Source organism: Sapajus apella, unplaced genomic scaffold (genome assembly GCF_009761245.1).
Source record: "Sapajus apella isolate SASKATOON/1434 unplaced genomic scaffold, GSC_monkey_1.0 scaffold53, whole genome shotgun sequence".
Classification (NCBI taxonomy): Eukaryota; Metazoa; Chordata; class Mammalia; order Primates; family Cebidae; genus Sapajus; species Sapajus apella.
Genome location: NW_022436993.1, coordinates 10,901,506 through 10,913,884, shown reverse-complemented (window position 1 = coordinate 10,913,884; position 12,379 = coordinate 10,901,506). Strand labels below are relative to the sequence as shown.

The 12,379-nt window shown below is 35.3% G+C and overlaps 1 protein-coding gene across 1 annotated transcript in view; it reads right to left on the bottom strand.

The window, feature by feature from the left end:
• CUBN (cubilin) overlaps nucleotides 1–12,379 on the bottom strand; it is a 287,868-nt gene that overhangs the window by 250,924 nt on the left and 24,565 nt on the right. The window contains exons 13-14 of the mRNA XM_032244141.1: nucleotides 10,947–11,059; nucleotides 7,935–8,169 (exon numbers count right to left, since the gene is read on the bottom strand). Coding sequence (XP_032100032.1) covers nucleotides 7,935–8,169; nucleotides 10,947–11,059 — 348 coding nt within the window. The remainder of the gene's footprint in view (nucleotides 1–7,934; nucleotides 8,170–10,946; nucleotides 11,060–12,379) is intronic.

Below are 12,379 nucleotides of genomic sequence, written 5' to 3'. Positions count from 1 at the left end.
TTTCCCAGAAAACTCATGAATAATCCATCCCTTGTCTAGCAAATAATCACAGAATAATTAAAGTATACACAATTAAGCAGTCCATGCCACTGCTCTGCTTATGGAGTAGCCATTCTTTTATTCCTTTGCTTTCTTAATAATAAACTTGCTCTTACTTAAAAAAAAAAAAAAAAAATGAACAATGGGCGGGGGGCGGTGGCCCACACCTGTAATCCCAGCAATTTGGGAGGCTAAGGCAGGGAGATCATAAGGTCAGAAAACTGAGATCATCCTGGCTAACACACTGAACCCCATCTCTACCAAAAATACAAAACATTAGCTGGGCATGGTGGCACGCACCTGCAGTCCCAGCTACTCGCGAAGCTGAGGCAGAATTGCTTGAACCTGGGAAGTGGAGGCTGCGGTAAGCCAAGATCGCACCAGCCTGGGCAACAGAGCAAGACTCCATCTCAAAAAAAAAAATGAACAATGATCAATATTTGGTAATAGTAAGGAATTATTGTTTGTTTTAGTTTTTGTCATTTTCGGGCATGGAGCAGCAAATAGCAAAGGATGGTGATCTCTGAAAAGAGAAGCATATGTAGTATGTCCCACAGTCACTCAAGAATTCAAAGACATGAAGCCCAAGGAGACAGCAATACCCTTGCTATAGTAAACCAACAACTCATAATTTAGGGCTACCAAAGCATCTGGGCTTTTGGAGCTGCACACTATAAGGAAAGCAGCTGCATGGAAATGGCACCCCAAAAATGCACAGGAATTTCCCTGGGTCCTTAGCTGACTCCCAAGCCACACATTCACCAGGGAAGATGGCAGGTCTAACAGAACAGCTTCTGGGGAGGGAGGATGCTAAGAGCTGAAGAGAGTATGAATAATAAATACCAAAGCGATGAGTTGTCCTACTCAGGCAGGAAAAAGATACTTTTGTGAAAACTCTGAAAACTGAATTGAAAGTCCAGGAAAGTATGCTACAAGGGTAAGAATGATGATCTAGGAATTATGACAATCCACCAGGATTCAAGGAAGATCTGAAGTAGATCCCCTGTACATTCAAGTCTTGATTAAATGAAAGTGATCTGCCAGGAACATAAGTGCCTACTAGAACAAAACCCAACTCTTCTAATAGGAAGATAATATAATCCAGAACTCCTGCAATGTATCATGTGTAATGTCCTGATCCCAATAAAAACTTACTAGGCCAGTGAGGAAGTAGAAAAAAAAAAATCAATAATAAATAAAACAAGCAATCTGAGTAATCAGAAACATTCCAGCTACGGAGGCTACCACGTAAAAACTCCAAAATAACTATGATAAAACTTAGAGAAAAAGATTGACAAAATAGTTGATGAGAATCTCAACAGTGAATTAAAATCTATACTTAAAGAACCAAATGGATATTCTAGAAATGAAAAATACAATATCTGAAATCAAAAACTCTTTACATAGTGCATGGGTTTTAATGGTGGATTGGTGTTTAATGGCATTTTCTGTTTAACAGCAGAAAACAGAATTATTGTACTTATAGACTTTTCAAAACAAAAGAATCAGATAGAATCAGAGAAAAAAAGAAGGTAAGGATATAAAACTATAAGAGCTATTAGAAATAGTCAAAACCTTTATTATATTTGTAATTTGAGTCCCAAAAGGCGAAGAGAGAGAAAAAAAAGTAGCAATACAATATATGAAAAAATATTGACTGAAAATTTTCAAAGTTACATAAAAGAAAGCAACCTGTAGATTCAAAACTCTCAGTGACACTCAAGCAAGACAAACACAGAGAAAACCAGATCTAGATATGCAAAGATCAAGTTATGGAAAATTAAATATATACACAAAAAAAAGTGATGAGGGAGAAAATAAGACATATTATCTTCAGGAGAACAACAAGAATTACTGCTGAGGTTCCTCTACTGCCCAAAATTATGGAAGTCAGAAGACACTGATGTGGCCAATAGGAAACTGTCAACCTAAAATCATATGTGTAACAATATCTTTCAAAAATTAAGGTGGAAAAATGCATTTCTAAACAAAAGCTGAGAGAATCTGTCTTTGGCAGACATGCTCCATGAGAAATATTAAAAGATGTTGTTCAGGCTGAAGAAAAATGATCTCATTAGAATGTAAAATTGTCTGTTTGCAAATGGCATGATCTTTCCTACATAGAAAACCCTAAAGACTCCACCAAAATACTTTTAGAACTAATAAATGAACAAACTAATTCAGTAAAGTTATAAGATATAAAAGCAACATATAAAATTAGTCACATTTCTATATATTAACAATAAACTATACAAAAAGGTAATTAAGAAGAAAACCCTATTTACAATAGCATCAAAAATTTAAATACTTAGGAATGAATTTAACTGAGAAAGTGAAATATCTATATTTTGAAAACTGTACAACATAACGAAAAAAAAGAAAATATTTGGTGTTCATGAATTGAAAGAATACTGTTAAAATGTCCAAACTATGCAAGGCAGTCTACAGATTCAATGCCATCTCTAACCAAATTCCAATGGCATTTTTCACAATATAGAAAAATAATACTATAATTCATATGGAATGACAAAAGACGCCAAATAGCTAAAGCAATCTTGAGCAAAAAGAACAAAGCTGGAGACATCACACTGCCTGGTTTAAAAATATATTACAAAACTGTAGTAATCAAAACAGTATGTTATTGGCACTAAAAACAGATATCTAGAGACCTATGGAACAAAACAGAGAGCCCAGAAGTAAGTCCACACATTATGCTGAATTGATTTTTGACAAACATGTAAAGAACACACAATATGTAAAGGATAGTCTATAATAAATAATGCTGAGAAAACGATATCCATTTTCAGAAAAATGAAACAATCTTTATCAAAAACCATATACAAAAGTCAACTCAAAATGAATTAAAGACTTAAACATAAGACCTGAAATTGAAGAAGTAATCCAGGAAAACATACAGGAAAAGCCCTGTGACGTTAGTCTGAGAAGTGATGTTTTTTTGGATATGACTGCAAAAACACAACCAAAATATATAAAAAACTCAACTAAACATCAACAAAACAAATTAACGCAACCTTAACAATGGGCAAAGGATCCAAATAGACATTTCTCAACATAAAACATACAAATGGCCAACAAATATATGAGAAAATGCCCAACATCACTGATCATCAGGGAAATGCAAATCAAAACCGTAATAAGATGCCACCTCATACCTGTTAGAATGGCCGTTACCAAGAAGACAAAAGATAACAAGTATTGGTGACATATGGAGAAAATAAAACCCTTGCTCACTATTGGTGGGAAAGTATATTAGTATAGCCATATTTAAAACAATATGGAGGTTCCTCAAAAAATTAAAAAGAGAACTACCATATGATTCAGCAATCTCACTTCTGGCTATATCACAGAAAATTAAATCAATATCTGGAAAAGCTATCTGCACTTCCATGTTTACTGCAGCATTATTTACAATATATTCACAATAGCTAAGATATGGAATCAACCTAAGTGCTCATCAACAGGTAAATGGATAAAGAAAATGTTCAATATATAGATACACACAAACACACACATACATAAAAATGAGATAATTATTTACCCTTAAAAAGAAAAGGAAATCCTGTCATTTGTGACAACATGGGTGAAACAGGGAGGCACTATGCTAAGTGAAATAAGCCAGACATAGAACTACAAATACTGCATGATCTGACTTATATGTGAAATCTAAAAAAAGTTAAATTCATAGAGGCAAAAAGTAGAATGGTGGTGGCCAGGAGTTGAGAGGTGAGGGTAATAGGGAAATGTTGGTCAAAGGGTAAAACATTTATGTTCTCTGGAATGAAAAGATTCTGGAGATCTAATGTACAGCATACTGACTATCATTAACAATATTGTATTATACACATGAAAATTGCTGACAGTAGATCTTAACTATTTTCACCATATTGAAATGGTAACTATGTAAGATGATTGATATGTTAGTATGATTGTGATAATCATTTTCACAATGATACATATATCAATATATCAAAGCAGCATATTGTACATCTTAAATATATATCTTTTATTTGTCAGTTAAACCCCAATAAAGCTGGAAAAACATAAATGCTTGAAATATTGGAAAAGATAAAAATAATATAAGAAAATATATAAAGCAAAAGTTTCAGAACCAAAAGTTGTCAAATCTATAATCATAGTTTGAGATTTTACTATAACTTTCTCACTAAGTAATAAAGCAAATACTTTTTAAAATCAGTAAAGAAAATTAATATTTGAAAAATACTATTTACCAACTTGACTAAGTTAATATAGGTAGAGGACTACCCCTAACCATTGCAGAAAATGCATTCATTCTTTCCTGTCCAAACAATAAATGAGCCAAAATAGACTTTAGTCTATAAAGTAAATCTCAACAAATTTCAAAAGATTGAAATAATTTACTGCATGATTAGTGATCACATCAGTAAATAAACAGCATACTTTTAATAAAACCTATGGTCACAGATAATTCAAAATAAAAATAAGAAAATACTTTCAGGTAAATGTAAATGAAAAAATATATATTAAAACCTGTGGGATGCATATGAAAGTTCTCTGAGGAAAATGCATAGCTTTAGTGCAAACATTAGAAATTCTAAAATATTCAAACTCATTTCTCAATGCTTCCAAGTCAAGAAGCTAGGAAAAAATTTAAAAGCAACAGTAAATAAAGTGCAAAATAACACAAGGAAAGAAAATGATAAAACCATGAGTAAAAACAATGAAATAAAAATCAACAGAAAACACTACCAGAGCCAGAAGTTGGAATTTTGAAAAGATTAGTAAAATTAACAAAACTTAGTAAGACTTACCAAAGTAAAAAAGATAACATAAATGATCAATATCAGGAGTAAAAAAAGAGGACATCACTACAGAGCCTACAAACACTAAAACACAGTAAGAAAATATTCTAAAGGTATAGATGAGTTTCTTGAGAAAAAAAAAAGTTACGCTAACTGAAAAAAGAAGAAATGTAAAATCTGAATAGATCTATACTAAATACATTGAAGCATAATTTAAAGCCTTCTTACGAGGAAGCCTGCAGTCTCAATTAACTTTATGGTAAATTATTTCAAACATTTAAGGAAGAAATATTGTCAATCTAACACAAATTATTCCAGAGAATATAAAAAGAGAGGACACTTTTAATTTTAAAAGATTGGCATTACTTGTAACTTGACAAAATTACAAAAGAATATCTCCTAAATATAGATATAAAAATTCTAAAAATATATATTAGCAAATAAAATCTAGTAATGTATAAAAAGCATAACTTGCCATGAACAAATGGAAAATATTTGATGAATGCGAAGTGGATTCACCATTCAAAATCAATCACTTGAATTCACTACATTTACAGAATAGAGGACAAAAAATATATGATCACCTCAATAGAGTCAGAAAAAGTATTTTATATATTCCAACATTCATTGATAATTTTTTAAAATTTTTGGCAACTAGGAACAAAAGATGTGGTGTTTTTTAACTGTTTATAAATTCTGACAACTATCCCATTTAGAAATGGGCCTATCTCCACCCCCCTTGAATTTGGGTTAGCTTGTGACAATTTAACCTATTGAATATGGCAGAAATAATACAATGACTTCCAAGCATTGGCCAAAAAAAGCCCACGCAGCACCTGTCTGGTTCTGTTGTAATGCTTGCTCTGAGAAAAGTCAATTGCCATGAAAAAAGGTTCACTATTCTAAGACCATCTTTTTAGAGTAGCCACATGCAGGCACCCAGGTCCGTAGCCTAGTTGAACTCTCACTGAAAGCCAGCATCGATTGGTAGCCATTGGAGTAGGCCGTCCTGGATGTTCAGCTCAGTCCAGCCTTTAGACGGCTACAGTCCCGGCTGACACCTGCTTGTAACTGCTGAATAGATTTCAAGTAATAACTGTCATGTTGGGCTCTTTCCAAATTCCTGGCCCACAAAATCAGAAACAAAGTCAAATGATTAGTCTTCTACAACACTAAATGCGTGGGAAACTTGTTGTACAGCAATAGTAGTTAAGACCCTTCATCTGATAAAAGTTATCTATGAAAATTTATAGCTAACATCATATTCAACAATAAAATATTGAGCATTTCCCCATGTAGTCAGGGAAAAGACAAGGATTTCCTTTTCACCGCTTTTATTCTGCTTGGTATTGAAGGTCCTAGCCAGGGCAATAAGTCAAGGAAAAGAAATAATATTTACAAAGACTGGAAAGGAAGAGGAAAAATATCCTTCATTCACAGATGATGTAATTGTGTATGTTAACAAATCCAAAAGAATCTACAAAAAATAATTAGAATTGATGAATGAATTTAACAATGTATGTGGAATCAAAATCAAACATTTAAAAAATACATATTTTTACATAACAAGTGGAAAAATTAAATTTTGGAAAATTAGTATTTCACTAAGCATAAAATATCAAATATCTATAAATAAATCTAACAAAAAATATGGAATACTTAGACACTAAAAGTGATTAAATATTGCCAGGATAAATTAAAAGAGAACTAAATTAAAAAACAGTCTATTTTCAAACACTGGCAAGCTCAATATTTTTAAGAGGTCATTTCTTCCCAAGTGCTTAAAAATCCAGTGTAATTCTAATAAAATTATTAGAGAAAACTGACAAGTTGATTCAAAAACTTATATGAAAATGCATAATATCCAAAATCTTTGAAAAGAACCAAGTTGAAATTACACTTTCAGATTTCAAGCTTCAGTAGTTAAGACTAGGAAGCCTCAAGATAGATAAAAAGACCAATAAAAAAGATGAGAAAATGCTGAAATAGATCCACATATGTATTGATGAATGAGCTGGGGCTTGGTATATTGCTCTCTTTATTTTTTATTTGTTTAAAACTTTCATAGTAAAAACTTAAAAGAAAATAGAATAATTAAAATAACTAAAAGAAAAAATTATTGAGAGTTCATTCATATAAGGAATACTGCATGAAGGGGTGGACAATGTCCTCAGCATTTCTGCAGTAAGCTACTAGCAGAGCTTATAAAAAGGCTGCTCAGTAATTTGATAAGGGACCAACTAAGACTTATGGTTTTTTTTTTTTTTTTTTTTTTGAGACAGAGTTTCGCTCTTGATACCCAGGCTGGAGTGCAATGGCGCGATCTCGGCTCACCGCAACCTCCGCCTCCTGAGTTCAGGCAATTCTTCTGCCTCAGCCTCCTGAGTAGCTGGGATTACAGGCACACGCCACCATGCCCAGCTAATGTTTTGTATTTTTAGTAGAGACGGGGTTTCACCATGTTGACCAGGATAGTCTCGATCTCTTGACCTGGTGATCCACCCGCCTCGGCCTCCCAAAGTGCTGGGATTACAGGCGTGAGCCACCGCGCCCGGCGACTTATGTTTTTTAATCCTTTCTATTTCATGCTAATTGCATTATCTTTAAACACAAAATAAATTCTAACTCATTCTAGATTGACTTGATTTTACAGTAATTATGGTTGGGCACAGTGGCTCATGCCTGTAATCCCAGCACTTTAGGAGGCCGAACTGGATGGATTGCTTGAGTCCAGGAGTTTGAGACCAGCCTGGACAACATAGAGAAACCCAACCACTACAAAAAAAACACAAAAAATATTAGCCTGGTGTGGTGGTGCACACCTGTGGTCCCAGCTACTCAGGAGGCTGAGACGGGAGGATCACTTGAGCAGAGCAGGTTGAGGCTACAGTGAGCCTTGATCAGGCCACTGTACTCCAGCCTGGGCAACCGAGTAAGACCCTGTCTCAAAATAAATAAATGAATAAAATAATTACAAAAATAATATATATAGTCAGATCCCAAAACATCTCATGTATCGAAAAGTCTAACATTGATTAAGAAAACTTAATAACCTCAAAATTTTGCTAGTTTTTTCTCCATGTATGAATATACCTGGTTGCTGTGTTTCCCATCTTACTGTAAAGCCGCTCCCATTTCTTAAGTGTTCAGAAAAGAGATGAAAATAGAGAGCATTGTCACTGCTGAGGAGTTCACGAGGAAGGCTGGAGCCACAAAATCTTCCAAGTTGAAAAGCAGCGGAGGAATCTCCATCATAAATCTGAAGAAACTCATATGGACAATTGTCCATGGATTCTAATCGGAAAAAAGTGAAAGTGATACGCAGGACCTAAAAATATAAAGGCCACATATATTATCTTTTATTTCCATGTTAATTTTAAAATATTTCTCCCACTTCCTGGCAGCATTCATATTGAGGCACTTTCAAGAGATAGATCTATCATTTCCTAATTATCCACCAGTACATATGGCAATCTACATACTAAATGACTTGGCTAAATATCGTTAAAAACAAACTTTAACATCAAAATATATCAAAAAATCTTAATGTTAATAACACAGATTTACCCCGATTTCATTAAACTTGTCAAGTCCACCAAACCAAGGTATTTCAAATGTACTTCTAAAGCAGTAAGATAAATTGGACATTTGAAACTCTACCTTGAATTCAGTTGAATTGGCTAATAGTACCATTCACAAGAATGTACACCCTGATTCCCTGAATAACCTGTGGCCTGTATCAAACACACAGACGTTCCTCACTGCCCACCAGGGATGCTGATTCCAGAGGAGCTAAGACTCTGATGCCAGCTCAGACCGACAGGCTCAGGTGCAGGCGGAGTAGGCAGGATGTAGACATGTAAAGCCTGGAAGGCTTCAGGGACTGGATGTAATTAAAGGATGAGGAATATCAAGAGTAGAGAATGGGAAGAAGGTAACAGAAAAAATACTGAGCATAGCAATAGAAGAGAATAAACACAACAATGTATCAGAATGTATCAGAATACAGACTTCAAATATAGCAGTATAACTTAGAAAATGTACTGACAACCTCATTTGAAATAAACAATCAAAAGAAGGCTGTCAAATTTAATTTTCATCAGAACCTAAAACCACAACAATATTCAGTTAATGAAAAAGAATCTCAGGAATTTTTGAAATTCTGTGCTAGGGTATTTTAAGATCAGTTACTTATTACTACATGACTTTCTCTCTTAAAACAATTTAAATGAAACTCAAATGTTCATTAATTGATCTATCCTGATTTGTATATATTTTCTATATTTTCTATACACAAAATATATTTGTATGTATATATATATATATATATATATATGTCCATTATGAGAGTGAAAAGTTATAAAATCACAATAATCAAGAAAAAAACAAGATGAATTTTCTTACAAACTGGTAATAAAAGTATTAAAAGTTTCTCACCTAAGAATTTTTTTTTCAAAAGAAGCATATTTTCAATGCCAGGAAATAGAATTCATGAAAACTAAATGGAAGGAAGGAAACATAGCATACCCACTGGGAAATTTATTTTGGAGTTTATTAGTGTGAGGTAACTAGGTCCCAAATAGTCCTTCCTCCTTAAGGGAAAAAAAATGTTCTTTGACCCTTGTACAATGCCCTCTGTAATAGTTTGCTACAAAAAGTTAATAGGATTGCAAGGGAAAATTTTATCTATTCAGACATACCACTTTATTTTTATGAGTCCAGGAGATGGCTGAGAAACAATATTTGGAAATATCTGGGTAATTAATGTTCGGTAGAAAAGCACTAAGAACCTTGGGCTTGGATCTAAATTAGAAGAGCGTTCACACAGCAGGCCAGAATGACAGGCTTTGGAGGTAACTGGCCTGTGTCTGAGTCACTGCCTGCTGCTTTCAAACCACATGCACCTGGACACATTTCTCAGTTTCACCAGGCTTTGTTTCCTCATGTGTAAAATGAAGATAATAATTTCTATCTTTCAGGGTTATGAGAGTTAAAAATGGAATGCTATAATGTATATGAAGCTCTTAGCACAGAACATGGCAGAGTGAAGACAGTTGATAAGAAAACTATGTTAATATCAGGCACCATTTTTGCATAATAATCAACATTATGCTGAGTGACCATCTTCAAAAATAGTGTCTCAATAATAACATGATTTTACAAATTAACTACTGGCTTGCAGTCGGTCAACCAGTATAGAGAATCATTCATACTGGAGAAAGCATGGACTTTGGAACCAGACAAACTTGCCTTTGAAATTTATTCCTATTACAAGCTAAGAAGTGTTAATAAAAATTGCTTAGCTTCACCTACTTTTCATTATTTCATCTGTAAAAGGAGAATCCTGTCACTTTTTTCCTTTTTTTTTTTTTTTTTTTTTGAGACGGAGTCTCACTCTGTTGCCCAGGCTAGAGTGCTGTGGCGCAATCTCGGCTCAGTGAAACCTCTGCCTCCTCAGTTCAAGCAATTCTCCTGCCTCAGCCTCTTGAGTAACTGGGATTACAGACACCCGTCATCATACCTGGCAAACTTTTGTAATTTTAGTAGAGCTGAGGTTTCACCATGTTGGCCAAGACGGTCTCGAATTCCTGACCTCAGGCCATCTACCCTCTGGTTTCCTAAAGTGCTCTGTTACCCAGGCTGTAATACAGTGGTACTATCTCAGCTCACTACAAACTCTGCCTCCTGAATTCAAGGAATTCTCCAGCCTCAGCCTCCCAAGTAGCTGGATTACAGGAATGTGCCAACACATCTGGCTAATTTTTTTTTTTTTGTATTTTTAACAGAGATGGGATTTCTCCAGTGTTGGCCAGGCTAGTCTGAAACTCATAACCTCAGGAGATCCACCCATCTCAGCCTCTCAAAGTGCTGGAATTACAGGTGTGAACCACCGCACTTGGTCCTTGTTACTTACTTCTAAGAATTAACTAAGGTTATAGAAAGGTAGGTATATGTCTAGCCAAAATCCTGGCACTCAGTACTTAGTAAGCACTCAATATATGAAAGTTGAATTATCATTGTACATACTTTATGTAATATATACACATATTCCATATTTATAGATACACATATAATAAGCATTTGGGCCAGAGTTACTGCATTTACCTTTCCCCTTTCAGTTTGGATAACCCAGAAGCAGTTAACATCATGAACATAACCAACATCCGGGGTCCTGTAGCTGAAGCTTCCATTGATTCCTGAGAGAGACTCTCCACAAACTGCAAAGGAAAAGATAAACTGTGCTTTTCAGACATTCCTGAAAGGAAGAGCTTGGGCAACTGTAACTCTGCTGCCGAAATATTTAGAGAAAATTTGAATAATGAAGGTTGGAGACATAAAGCCCTGCCATTCCCTCTTCTCTGTCCCCTTTTTCTGTCAGCATCCATGGAAATCCCACCTCTTGTTCAAAGCTCAGCTGACGCCTCATCACCTGCTCCATGAACTGCCCCTGTCTTACGTTTTCACTGATTCCCATTCTCTATGTGCCGGTGACACTCGATTTCACCCCACACGACATAGCTCATATCTTTAATTCTTGTATCTGTTCTGCCATTTGGAGTTGGCCTTGTCTCCTCAACTGGAAGGGGAGCAGATCATAAGGGGAGACAGTATTTTATGCCTCCATATTTCTCCATAGGGTCTTCTACTGTCCTTAACATATAACAATCTCTGAATAAATGCATTGGTCCACAACCGGAGTCTTAACTGAGGGGTAGAAGGGTCAAAAGTGATTTTATGGAGGAGGTTGAAGGGGGAGTACCGAGGGACAGACACATCTGGATGGGAAACAAGGAAGACATTTGCAGAGGCTGATGAAGAGAAATATCTCAAATAAATGAACATAGTGGGAAATACTCATGGTGGCACATGGGGTCTGGTGGTGAAAGAAAACTTGCTTGATAAAGGCATTTCTAGGGAATTAGTGAAAAATAAGGTTAGATGGATCAAGTGAGATTCAGTTATATAAATTCATTGAAAAATAATCCCAGTCTCTATTTAACAGGCAACAGGAAGCCACTGTGTATCCTGGAACAGGAGAGCAACATGATTAAGTGCAGTATTCTAGGGAAATTAAGTGGCTACTCCTCAGAAAACTTCCCCTTAGAAAATCATAAAAGGCAGGCTGGGCACGGTGGCTCACCCCTGTAATCCCAGCACTTTGCAAGGCCGAGGCGGGCGGATCACCTGAGGTTAAGAGTTCAAGACCACCTGACCAACATGAAGAAACCCCATCTCTACTAAAAACACAAAATTAGCTAGGCATAGTGGTACATGCCTGTAATCCCAGATACTTGGGAGGCTGTGGCAGAAAAATCACTTGAACCCAGGAGGCTGAGGTTGTGGTGATCTGAGATCATGCCATTGCACTGCAGCCTGGACAACAAGAGCAAAAAAGAAAGAAAAGAAAGAAAGGAAAGAAAAGGAAGGAAGGAAGGAAGGAAGGGAGGGAGGGAGGGAGGGAGGAAACCATAGAAAAAGAAAGAAAGAAAGAAAAAGAAAAAAAGAAAGAAAGGAAAGAAAGAAAGAAAGAAAGAAAG